General features: G+C 35.1%; 1 protein-coding gene across 1 annotated transcript in view; it reads left to right on the top strand.

Annotated features, from left to right (window-relative positions):
- EBS1 (EMS-MUTAGENIZED BRI1 SUPPRESSOR 1) overlaps positions 1 to 12,931 on the top strand; it is a 189,500-nt gene that overhangs the window by 79,423 nt on the left and 97,146 nt on the right. Inside the window, exon 9 of the mRNA XM_089821668.1 lies at positions 9,594 to 9,651. Within this exon, the coding sequence (XP_089677794.1) occupies positions 9,594 to 9,651 (58 nt within the window). The remainder of the gene's footprint in view (positions 1 to 9,593; positions 9,652 to 12,931) is intronic.

Here is a 12,931-nt window from a genome sequence, read left to right as displayed (position 1 = left end):
ACAAATAGCTGGGAGTAATTATGCTTCAAGATCCTGACAGCCTCTTGAAGTGCATGAACCTTTGCTAGAGAAAGAGTACTATCACCGCACTCATCAGACATAGGAGCACCCCAACCAAATGTAGCTAGCATTTGATGGACAACATCATGATGCCCAAGAGTTGAAGAAATGTCACTATCACTCATCTTTAGCTGACTGTTGACATGATGTCTTTGTAACCCCTGACTCCTATGCAATCTCTCTGTTTCACTAACTGCTCTGTGATAGGAAACTAAATCAAAACTACCCACCACAAGATCACTCATACGTGTTCCATCATCCTTGCACAACTCATCTGAAAAAATGGAAGCCCTTGTAATTTCAATCTCCTTGCATGTCTCAGTGTCCACCTCAAACCTAAGATCATGTGAACATCAATCTTGGGACTCATCAAAAACCTCCTCGGAGTCATCACTCAATATCTGATAAGGGATATCATGCCCGGTCCAGCTCATAGTATTATTAGATGTGTTCATACCATCTTTATCCACGTCTCCCGACTTCGCTGTAACACAAATATTACCAACATCATAGTTGGGTGACTCCATATGTGCCTTGGTCCCATCTAAGGAAGCAACTGCCACCTGTACTAGAGCAACACTACAGTAGCTGACATATAAGTCGCCAATAACAATTCCCTCCTCCAGTGAGTCTGACAAGTTAGTGACAACTACATCATCAATTGCCTCTTAACTAACCATAGCAACTACTTTGAGAGCCTCAACTTGCTGAAGCTCAGTGCTGCTATCCATCATGGGCTCATCCACATGTCCCTATGAAACTAGTCCATCATCAATACTACGGATAGGACTAGCAGGTGCCGTATTAAATGAAGGAACATCAGCATCATGGACACTTGTCGGGGAAAACTCAAGCTTCCTTTCTTGCAACCTCAATGTCGGCCTTCTAAAGGTGGAAACCATATACCTTGCTGCCCTCTCAATTATCATTGGATCTGACAAGCTCAACGCCAGCCTCTTTTGATGAAGCTTAAGTTTCTCCATACTCTCCTGCAAAGCATTCATTTTTTCGCTAACTTCCTCATTACTCCATCGATCTCTACAACTGCCAGTCCATAGTTGGAGAATTAAAGTGCCGGTCACTCTAGCAAACAGATCTGAAATTCTTCAAAGCCAGCACTGACAAAGTAAAAACTGAGCCCAATTCTTGTAGGCTAGTTGGAAACTGCTTTGATGCCACTGTAATAATCCAACTGGCTCACACTGCTGTAATGTTTATTAAGATTGTTTTTGTTTTGAAATGTCTTGCAATCTTGTGTTTTTTCAGAATATATGAATGTTTTGGTGTATATCAAATACTGGAATATGCAAGTAAATAACTCACAACTAATAATGCGAAATATCAAATTCTAAACAATCTTGCAATTAATGACTTGCAAATATGTTGTTTCACAAATTGAAAATAACATTTGAATATAAGGGGAAGCTGAAATGTTTGATACATAGTTCCAAGAATCACGGTGATTCATGCGATTCGATTCAAGCCAAACGATTTTTTGTGAATCGGTGAACCGAATCAGTGATAAAGGGTTTATGAAATAAGTTGCTCACTAAATTTCAAGGGTTTTTTAAATTTGCTGATTCGTGGGCGATTCAATTCCGATTCATGGCCGATTCATGGTTCGATTCAGCCTTTGCTGATTTCGATCCAATTCTGATTCTTGTTACTTTGGTTTGATATAATACCAATTTGCAGCAGACTGAAGACATTCCACCTTGAGCTTTAAATGACACCAATTACAGCCTGTATAAGAAAGGCCCACATCCTTTAGTAGTCACCAACAATGGCTCCAATACTACAGCCCTTTAAATTCTCAGATAATGGCATTAAAACCAGACTTCTGATCAGTTTCTAGATGCCCAGATTTGTGATTGCAGCAGCTTGGGAAAGTGCCAATAATGACGTCTGAAAGCTCGAATTTCCTTCACAAATTCAGTCAGCTAAACCCTCTCCTTAGAAATAGTAGCAACAATTAGGAGGAATGACAAATCATATACCTTAGAACAATTTTCCAACCAATCTCATAATAATTCTCAGAATTGAATCTACAATACTTCAGCTGTAGATCCCAAACCCTTATATTTCAGCAAGGCCACAAAAATTAGAACTTGAGAAATGTCACAAAGACAACAAAGAAATATAAGATAATCAAATAATTGGATGCTTTACTCATCAAATGGGCTCATATTTATAATCTCCAAATGGCACAAAGTTTTCCAAATGAACTTTACTTAAGAAGCTTCCCACACACAATATTAAAACATAATAAAGTGCCATTATAAACTAATTTATTAATTGCTTTTGGCTCCGAAAATGACCTTTTCTATCATAACTTCAAATTCTAACATGTAAGGTCACTGTTTCTTGTTCCCATGATTTCAAACTTTTCGTCCCGTTTGCAATGAGCTATGATACCGAGGTGACCAACCAACAACACTATCAAAAATAGCAACCTCAATGTATTTATATGAATAATAATAGTAATTCGCCTGTCTTGCGAAAACAACTGAAGAGGCATCAGAATCAAAATCTGACAACACCAAAGTGATCCCAATGATGAATGATGATGAATGAACTTGATGAGATTACTTACTATAAATAGACGCTCTCTCCAAGATTCTTGGAGCTCAAACCAGAAGCCTGAAATAAAAACCAAGAGCATCCTCCAAATCCTCACTGAGCTCATCGGAATCAACAGATTGACTTACTATAAATAGTAAGTCCCTCAAATGGAGCCAAAACATACCATAGGTTGCTGAAAAGCCTAAAACCACACAACTGAGACCCTCAAAACCTACTGTCAGCGCATGAGGGTCGCGATGGTGAATTGACTAGGTCAATTGCAGGAACCTACTAAAAATGGGGACATTACATTAGGCCATCACTTCGATCCTTGTGGGCTAATACATTAAATGGTTTGAGGGTCTTTGGATCGTTGTTACTTTAGTAGTAGGGACATCGCTTCTCATCAGAGTGTATTTGGATTTAGGTCGAGGACTATGCATTTGATTTTTGATTCATTTGAGGGACTTAGTAGTCATAGTAATCTTTTTAATTTTGCTTGGTTACTAATTTTGGGAGGGTACCTAGACATTTGGCATTTGCAGTGGATATCTCATTTCCTAATTGACTCCTTGGAGGGAATCTAATGACTTAAGCTAATGTTATCTAATTATTTATAAAGTTGCACTTTATTAATACTTGTTATTTCTGGAGGATCGCTGCAAATGTTATAGCAATGCTTGTTCGCTTTGTGTTTTTTAAAGGCAGCGATATGTTGTTTTTGTATAGAAAATAAGTCAAGAAGAGACAAGTCCATTCATGTGACATGTCTATTCATTATTATGTGATTGATATAAATAACAATTGTACTTATGTGTGTGTGTGTGTGTGTGTGAATAATATCTCGAGTCATTATTATACTAATTTCTCTAATATTTACATATTAATAATATTTCTATATATATATATATATATATAATTATATATATACATCTCATATATACTAAATATATATACCTATCTTCACTAGATTTGACTCATGGGCTTATTCGACTGAATCTACCAAACATCAACACTCTCTCTTAACTAGGGAGGATACCGATAAACACAAGATTACCTCAGTGTAAAATTAAGAAATACAAGTTTATTGATATCCTTGTTCAGAAGTTATCCAACTTTTAGATATCATCTCATGCTATCAAGAGCAATGGCCTCAGAATATCAAGTCACATGATATTCATCAAGTACTCAAAAAATGTTCATAAATAATGTATCTTCAATAGTACTTACCATAGAAACATTCATGGTTTGTTTAAGGAACTTAATCCACCATGCAAGATATAATCTATCTTGATATGTCTTAGATATCATAAGATGTTCATTTTAATAGAAGGCCACAGACTATTTAAGGATCTTAATCCACTGTGCAAGTTATCATCCATTATGATATACTTAGACATCATAAGATGTCCATCACAATAGAAGGTCAGGGTTTGTTTAAGGAACTTAATCCACCATGCAAGTTATAATTTATCATGATCTACATAGACATCATAAGATGTCCATCATAATAGAAGGCCATGGTCTGTTTAAGGAACTTAGTCCACCATGCAAGTTGTAATCTATCATGATCTCCTTAGACATCATAAGTTGTTCACCATTATAGAATATTAAGTTATTGAAAGATTTTCACCTTCCAGTATCTTTTACAAGTGATAATCATTTGGAAGCCGTAATTTCCTCATGATGTGCACAGGGGGTAGGCCCATCAAAATCATGCAGTCACACACATGGATTATCAAACTCCCTCGGAATTTCAATCTTTTGAGCTCCTTATCTAATGTTGCCTCTAATCAAGAACATCTTGGAGAGAAAGGAAAAGATCAAGGCAAATAAATCTTATTGTACGTATTGAAATACAAATAAGAGATTAACTATATTAAGAATACAATATGTAGAAATTGTACTCAAAACATGATATTTATGTAGTTAGTGGATCAATGCCCTCTGATAGGTTTATCTGACTTGACATAGAAGTGATTCTACCAATGGCTTCAACCATAGTTTGCAGACCCGGACTTGGACAGTGCTTGGCAAGCCCAAAATTTTCAAGTCAGCAAAAACTCGGCATATAGTCAAATAAGAACTCGGGAAAAAATCGGCGATTTAGAAAGTACTAAAATTTAAAATCTCTTAAAGAAACATATATCTTTTATAGAATTCAATTACAAAATGTATTAAATTAGAAACTGACATCTCAATAGAGAAATTGTGTAGTTTTATAGCACTAACATCACGTGAAAAATGCATCTTATCCAATGTTTTCCCTGCATCCACATTTTTATCTGCATTGTTTACATCTATAAATTTGCAAGAATTAAACTTGAGAGTACTCGCCCAGCAAAAAAAATGAGAGACTTGGCAACTCTAAGAGTACTCGCAGAGTTTGCAAATTATGGCTTCAACGACTTGGCATAATCCTTCATTTTCGTAGTAACCAATAACAAGAAATTATAATGCCACTTACTATCATAAGTTAATGCCACATCGACAATTGTGGTCAGTTCTTTACTGAGGGTAGTGCTATATTTTATATTAGATTCTCCATATGAATTCCTCCACTTAAATAGGGATGGGTCCATCTTCAGCTCTGAAATATTCGCTGGCAATTGATGGTTTCCTTGTTCTGCTTGCCTGCGAGATTACTTTCTCATTTCATTTGCCCTTTTCATATGTCTTTTCATTGTTGTTTGTGTAATGCCTGATGTTTTGTTATTTGTTCTTTGTTTTATCCCTATATATTTTATTATCCTCCCAATTGGAGATTGGCAACTGTCCATAACATACCCTTAATAAATATATTCTCGTGCCAAATACTTTATCAAAGAGGATTTAGTGTTCGACTTGGAGGTCAAATAGAACTGATTCGTTATCTTTACTTCTATCTCCCAATAACATATATGCATTTGTGTGCAGGCCATTCCTATGTAATTGTTCTTCCCCATGTCCAGTGTAGATCCATTGTTCTGATTTATATTACATGCTCCATTTTAATATGTATATTATGTACAACATAATATTGATCAGTCTGCTGCTGAGTGTCCCTTATATGCTAAGACACCTGATGTTTCCTTCCCGTCCTTTCTTTCTTCTTCATTGATCGATTTGTTAGCCAATATTGGCAGAAGCATTATAAAGAAATCTGGAGAGCAGACATCTTAGTAATGTAGGACTACAAGCTTATTCCTCTCCCCAGAAGTGTGTCTTTGCAGGCTCACGATCACACTGAGGTCCGAGTTTGACATTTTTTAAACTAAAAACTTGTCAGTCCAGTTTGATGGACCATTGTGATCCCTTCATAGAGGCAAGACGATCCCTGCACTAGATTGTGTGATCTACCTGCCAGAAATTATCTGCGATCACTCAACACGAGCAGCACCTAATCTCACAGAGTCATCAATATTCCAAAATTTTATGACATCTATCTATGCCTTATATCTGCTTCTACCAATATTGTCCTTTCTTGTTCATTGATAGAGCGATATAATATGCTCAAGTTCAAAACTTTCTCTGATACCATTTTTTTTAGAGGATCACTGCAAATGTAATAGCACTGCCTGTGCGGTGTGAGTTTTCCAAAGGCAACGATCTCTTATATCTATATTGAAAATTAGTCAAGGACAGACATGTCTCGTGAATTTCCTGTGAAGGGACATGTCTATTCATTATTACACGATTAATATAGTTGACAATTATAATTATGTGTGTGTGTGTGTGTATAATATCTCTCTCATTATTATATTAATCTCTTTAATATTTATGTAATAATTATATATTTACATATCTTTACTAGATTTGACTCATTGGTTTATCCAACTGATGCTTCCAAACATCAACTATAATTTATTATAAAAAGCTAATTATAAAGTTTACAAAGCAATGGGGCCAAGGACATCATTAAAGAGCTTTAATTAAATTTATTTAAGTTGGCACCCAAGGTCAAGGAGGATATGATTTTATATTATAAATTCAACTATGCAACAAAAGCAAATGTATATTTAGTCATTAAAATTTTAGGGAGTTGATTGAATCAGATTCAAGAATAAATACAGAGAATTGTCATAGGCGGCCAATAGTAAGAGATCAGAGCCTTTTGGAGCAGGTTTTATAGAAAATTCAAGACAGCCTTATTTTGTTTCAAACAAATTGTCAGACCTGTGCCTAGGCGTCTGGCCTCTTGGGCAGATCGACCAGCATTTGATGCTTCCTTTCAATTCAGAATTGGTAGTCTAGAAGGCTATGTGCATTGTATTGTTATTTTGAAGGGGTTCTGGCAAATCCCCATGAGCTGCTGCTGGACTCCAGGTTCCTCTTAGTTGCAATTCTATCTTAGTACAAATAATGGCAATTTCATGCATTAAAATTATCTTCTAATAAAATAGAGTAATCTCTTCCTGGGGAATTGCAAGTATTTAGATGTCATTTCATGTATTGCTCATTTTTAAAAGAAAAATAAAAAATGTATATTTCAAAAATAAGCTACTGCATTATTGCCTATTATTTGCTCTACATTTTCAACTCTTATCTCCATGACAATTTACTCTAACGTTAGAGTCAAAGTTTCAGCAGACTGTTTTCAGGAATACTGCATTATTCTTGCAGTAAACAAATAAATTAATGATGATGTAGCTTTTGCCATCTGTCCACCCATCAGAAAGAATAGTGTAGCCAAACTTTTTCCATTCTTTCTATTGCTCTTTCACTACTTCTTTTGCCCTATCAATTGCATTTGTGAGCAATTTGCTAGTACAAAGTGAAACTAATGTTAAAGTACACAATTTTGATTTAAAAAAAAAAAAAAATTTAACAAAAAATAGTACACAATTTCCAGTGGTTCTTCCGGATGGTTCAGGGCTCACATTCTCCTCACACTGTATCCATTGATTCTGGACTACTTCTTGCCTGTGAGGAGTACTAGTCTTTACTTGATCTTGCTTGTTCTTTCTGTGGACACTGTTTGATACAGTGGGCTGATGGTGGTTGCCTTGTTGTAAGTGTCAGTCCCTTAGACCCTTGTGGTCCCTTGTTGGACATCAATAAAATTATCTTATCATATCTTAATAACTAATCACTATAATTAAAATTAAAAGAAAATTAATTTAGTCTACACTCTAAACATCAAAACTCAACATAAGTTATCAATATTTGAAATTAAAAGTAAAATGTTAAAACATTTAAAAACTAAAATAACTGGACTAACCACGTGCTTAAGTCTGCACAAAAAGACACCGTGTAGACTTTTTCCACCACAATCAATGCAGTAACCGAATGAAGCCAATATTGAAAGAGATGTTGAGGTACCAAAAATCAGCACAAACAAGGTTTGTTTTCCAATGCACCTCCCAATTCTATCCAATCACCATTGATGGCTGTGCTTCAAGTGTGTTTTAGTGGAGAAAATAATCACCTATAGATTGTGGCACTGATGGTGGTGCTCAACTAGAAGTAGTAGAAGTGGTGACTGAGGTGATGGTGATTTGTGAATATGTGGGCTGCAAAGAGAGCACACTATGCTCCCAAGTGCTTCTTCTTCTTCAAGGTTGAGCGTAACACTTTGAGATTCAACTACCTTTGCTTTCGTAGCTATTTTTGCCTTTCCATTTGCAATTTTTTCTTCTTGGGCTGAAAGAAAGACATTAGGTATTTTTATTTCCTCTATAGTCCCACCAAATATCCATGTATCATGTTTAGTGATGCTTGCAAGGCAATATTTCAAGCGTTTTATGCCTCCATGAATTAACTTTTCATACTCAATGCAAATTACAATATTAGGTTCTAGTCCTTCAAAGACATATTCTCAGGCCCTATCTCTAGCACCTTTAAGACTCGTGCTCACATATTCATATGGGCATGTCTACTGAGTTAGATCCTAAAGCTGAACCAGCTGTAGATCCTTCTCTATTTGTCACCATTAATCAATTTACATGTACAAATTGAAACTAGAAGTTAGTAGTTTAATAACTAATTCAGCCAACAAATTGAATTAGTTTAAATAATTATAGACATAGTTGAAAAAAAAAAATGAAAAAAGTGTTAGGGTCTGATTTTTTAAGGAAAACTTGAGATTCTTGAGAGAGTAACGAAAAAGTCAATAAAAACTGTCAAAATTGGTGTTAAATCTTGTTCATTACATTAAATCTTGGTTCATTACAATCTAAAGCAATTTAGAGTACTTAGGAAATGCTGTTACTGAGTTTCTATAAATGTAGATGCAACTAAAAGAAGAGAAAATAATTTAAAAAAAGAAAGAAAAATCAGAAAACCTACCTCAGAATCCAATTTTGCTTCAAATCTACTAAAATGCTTGTAATTGACTTTGCAATAGCTTGAGAGGCTGTTTTGTCTCATGAGCAGCAAAGATGAACCCAAAATAATGAAATGAAACTTTATTTTTCCCATCAGATCCTTTTATGCTGCTACAGCCGAGATTTTGATTCCTACTCGCTGAGTTTTTTTTTTTCAAAAACTCGTCAAGTTTTTGTGAAATACGCTGCGAGTTTTTTTTTTTGAAAAACTTTGTGAGTGTTTGGGCAAGAAAAAGTCCTTATTTCCTGCAGATGAAAATAACTCATATGAGTTTTTGTCTTGCTGTCTAGTTTTTCATGTATGCATATAACAATGCCTTATAAAGTCGTTATTTCTTGACGATGAAAATAACTCATGAGTTTTTGTCTTGCTGGCAAATTTTATATGTATGCATATAACAATGCCTTATATTTCAAATCATCATTTCTCGTAATCAGTTTATATATATTTTGGTATTTATGTTTGAAATTCAGTATATAATTACCTTCCATTTTGGTGTTCAATTGAAATAATATTTCTGTTCTGAATATGTGCTTTAATTTTATTTTTTGTTGGAACAGCCACAAGTTATTATCTCAATTTTAATATCATTTAGTTGTTTTTATTTGTTTATTTATTTATTGATTATTTTTTCTGGTATGTGCATGTGCTGTCACTATTTCTAGTTTGTTGGAATTGATTCATGGAGAATTGTCCTTGGCTGATCAGATGGCTGATGTTACGGTAAGTTTCTTTTGTTCTTACTTTATTTGGAACATATTATTGAATGAGTGGGATGACATATTCTGCAATATGGTCCCTATACTAAAAATGTTAAGCATCTTTTTCAACCAAAAATATCTAGAATTTGCTTAGTCATAATAATGCCTAGATTTATTTATTTTTTTCATTCATCATGGAATAAATAAATAGATCTTCTGAGAATTTATACATCCTTTCTTTGCAGACAAGCATAAAAGGAAACATATGATTTGGAATGAAGTTTGAATCAGAACCCAAGACACAAAATCTGTTGAATTCCATTGGAAAAATTTGAAGTATAGCAAGTTTAATAATTCAAACTAAAATTTATTGAAAATTGTCCTCACAATTGTTTTAGTGATTCCTTTGAGTATTATCAAAAACTAAGTTTCCGGAACCAGTACAGGCATGGATATGTGCACAAGAACCCAGTATGTGGGTATGTGTAAATTTTCTTTGGGTTGGGGTGTGTATACACAAAATAAAAAAATGCAGACTTGTAATCCTCAATTGTTTGATAATATGATACTTTATTATTGATCAATGCCACATCCCAAAGATAAATATTTAATTCCAATTTGAATTGATAGTTCAGATTTTTAATATTAAGTTAAATGCCATATTATATACTCTAGGTTCATGATTTAAATGAAACTCATTACAATTACAAAGTTGACAATAAAAAATATTAATTGTCTTTTATCTTTAATATAGTCCATCAATCATCAAAAGGATTATAAAAAAGTTATCATCAATTGCATTTTCAGCTGCTGCAAGTTCAAGATCATTTGAACTCAAAGCAGTGCCACTTACACTATTTGCACTATGTGTAGGTATCTCATTATAACTCATAGTTAACTTTATCAAGATCTAAACTGATTGCATCCAAGTTGGTTATACTCCAGGGCTGCATCCCAAGTCTTCGCTGGCCCATCTTTCTATCGGGGATCCTTACATGATAGAAGACGCAAATTGGAAAGCATAAAAACCAAGTCTTCTGCTTGTTTTGCAGCCAATTAGTTATGCTTTTTAGTTTGTTATTGGCTGTTACAAATTTTTCAGGACTCTAACAATATGTGCAGAGGATGGTTTAAGTAGGCTGTGCTCGTTGGTTTTTTTGGCTGTTACAAATTGTCAACACCATAATAATCTCTCTTTTCATCTCTGTTAACACCAGAACGCCGGTGGATGAAAGGGATTAATTTGCAAGCCTCTTCACCCGTGGATTTGCAATGCCTTTTCGCACACCAGAACCAACCCTTGGAATAGCCCACTCCGACAGAGACTCCAGCCCATAAAGCAAGTCTGCTTCGAGCAAGAACTTCATTACCCACCAAATATCTGCTTCCGTCTCCGCCAATTCTAGACCTCAAGCTAGATTCAGAGACAAGATGTCCATGCTGGAATTATAGTGATGCCTCACATCAATGAAATCTTCAGCCAACACCTCATGCATGACATTCAACAAATTTGCCTCACAACAGTCGAAGAGATGCCTCAATTGTTGAGCCATAACTAGCCCAAAATGGGCGACTTGTTGCCGAGTTGTTAGCATAGTAAAATTTGCTTCCATCATGGGTACATCACCAAGGCAGTCCTCAAATCATAGAATGAAGCCAAAGGACACCTGCACACCTTTAAAAGCCACACCCAAACCCTCTGTCACATCAGCACATACCCTGCAATGACTGTTAATACTCCTGTCAGCCGCCAACAGATGAGTGGTATCACTCAATGGAGGGGAAGATTATGAAAATCATTCTCTTGTACTTCCCCTTCATCATGAAACATCAATGCCTATTTTGGGAGGGCATCTACCACCTCATTACCAGATCTTCTTACATGGATTACACAAAACTCCTCAAACAAAGACAATTCCTTTTGGATTGTAAGAATAAATTTTTGCAGGTGCCAAGCTTGTGCACTACCATTAATGATTGGAACAATAATGTTAGAGAATCACCTTCCTAGTGAATTCTTGAAATCCCTAAGTTTTGACCTAGTTTAACAGCATGAAGAGCTGCCATTGCCTGAGCAACGTTGTTAGTCGCCTTGGGAATCTTCTTCACATCCAAAGAGAGAACATTTCAAAACCAGTCCCTAGCAATAAAACTGATTCCAAAGGGCCCTGGATTGATCTAACCAATTGCCATGGTTGCATCTCACCTCTTTACTTATCTTTGTCGCTGGATTAGCCCAAGTCTGCCCATTAATAGGCCATGTGCAATAAGAAATTAACTGAATAAGAAAAAGCATTTAATTAATCTTAGAAGGATTTAGGATAATCAAATTGTTAAACATAATTTAAATATGATTGAAGGAGGGAAATTTGAATTAGAAGATCATTGTAGTTTAATCAACTACTAAAAGTATGAAATTTTCAATAGCAGGCGATGGACATTTCTCAATGTCCACAGTTAGTTTTTTTTTGTTAAATGAGTTACTATTGTGCACATGTGTTTACTGATGAAAGATGACGATCTTTCACTCTTATGAGATGTTAGGTCTCTATTGTGAGGTGACGATGTCTACAATAGATTGACCAGTTATCATAGACTTCATTAAATTAATAAATTGTTGTCCCGGAATAAGCCGTATAGTATGATAACAAAGTATCATGATTGACTTCAAATTGTTGTCCTGGAATGAGCCGGAAAATCATGATTATTGTGTTTTATGGTTTCATTGTCATCAACTTATTATTCTGGACTATGCCAGAAAGTCTTGACAAACCTAATAATCATAATAGACTACCTTAGTCCCAAATCGAGTCGGAAACCATGATTCTATTATTTGGAGATCAAAGTGAGTATCTGATTGAATATATATTTTGTCCTGGAATGTGCTGGAAATCAGATAACTATCACACCTATGTTGATGAATATCATAATGATTGATGAAATCTAGATCACCATCGTGAGAGACAATCATACCCTCCCTCGCTAAGAGCGAGTGTTGAAATTGTAGCAGCAGTCGGATATCTATTATCTGATTATGACTCAAGATGTGTTTCACAGACTAACATATTAATGCATACATATATATGTAGATCTACATATACATATATGCAGTCATACATTGTTCTGTTTGATTGTCATATTGGTTCGATCTGATTAAATCAATATTGTTGTGCTAATAATCATTATATGCTTCATTTTGCAAACTGATAGGATCAGGCAACTAAGGATACAGTCACACGATCCTTGGTGTTCGAACTGTTATCATCAACCACAAGTAAAAGTAATCTGAGATCAGTGGTTGT

This window comes from Cupressus sempervirens, chromosome 3 (genome assembly GCF_028749045.1).
Source record: "Cupressus sempervirens isolate cs-2001-9-10 chromosome 3, ASM2874904v1, whole genome shotgun sequence".
NCBI lineage: Eukaryota > Viridiplantae > Streptophyta > Pinopsida > Cupressales > Cupressaceae > Cupressus > Cupressus sempervirens.
Note: the sequence above shows the minus strand (reverse complement) of the source record. Positions and strands in the feature narration are given on the sequence as shown.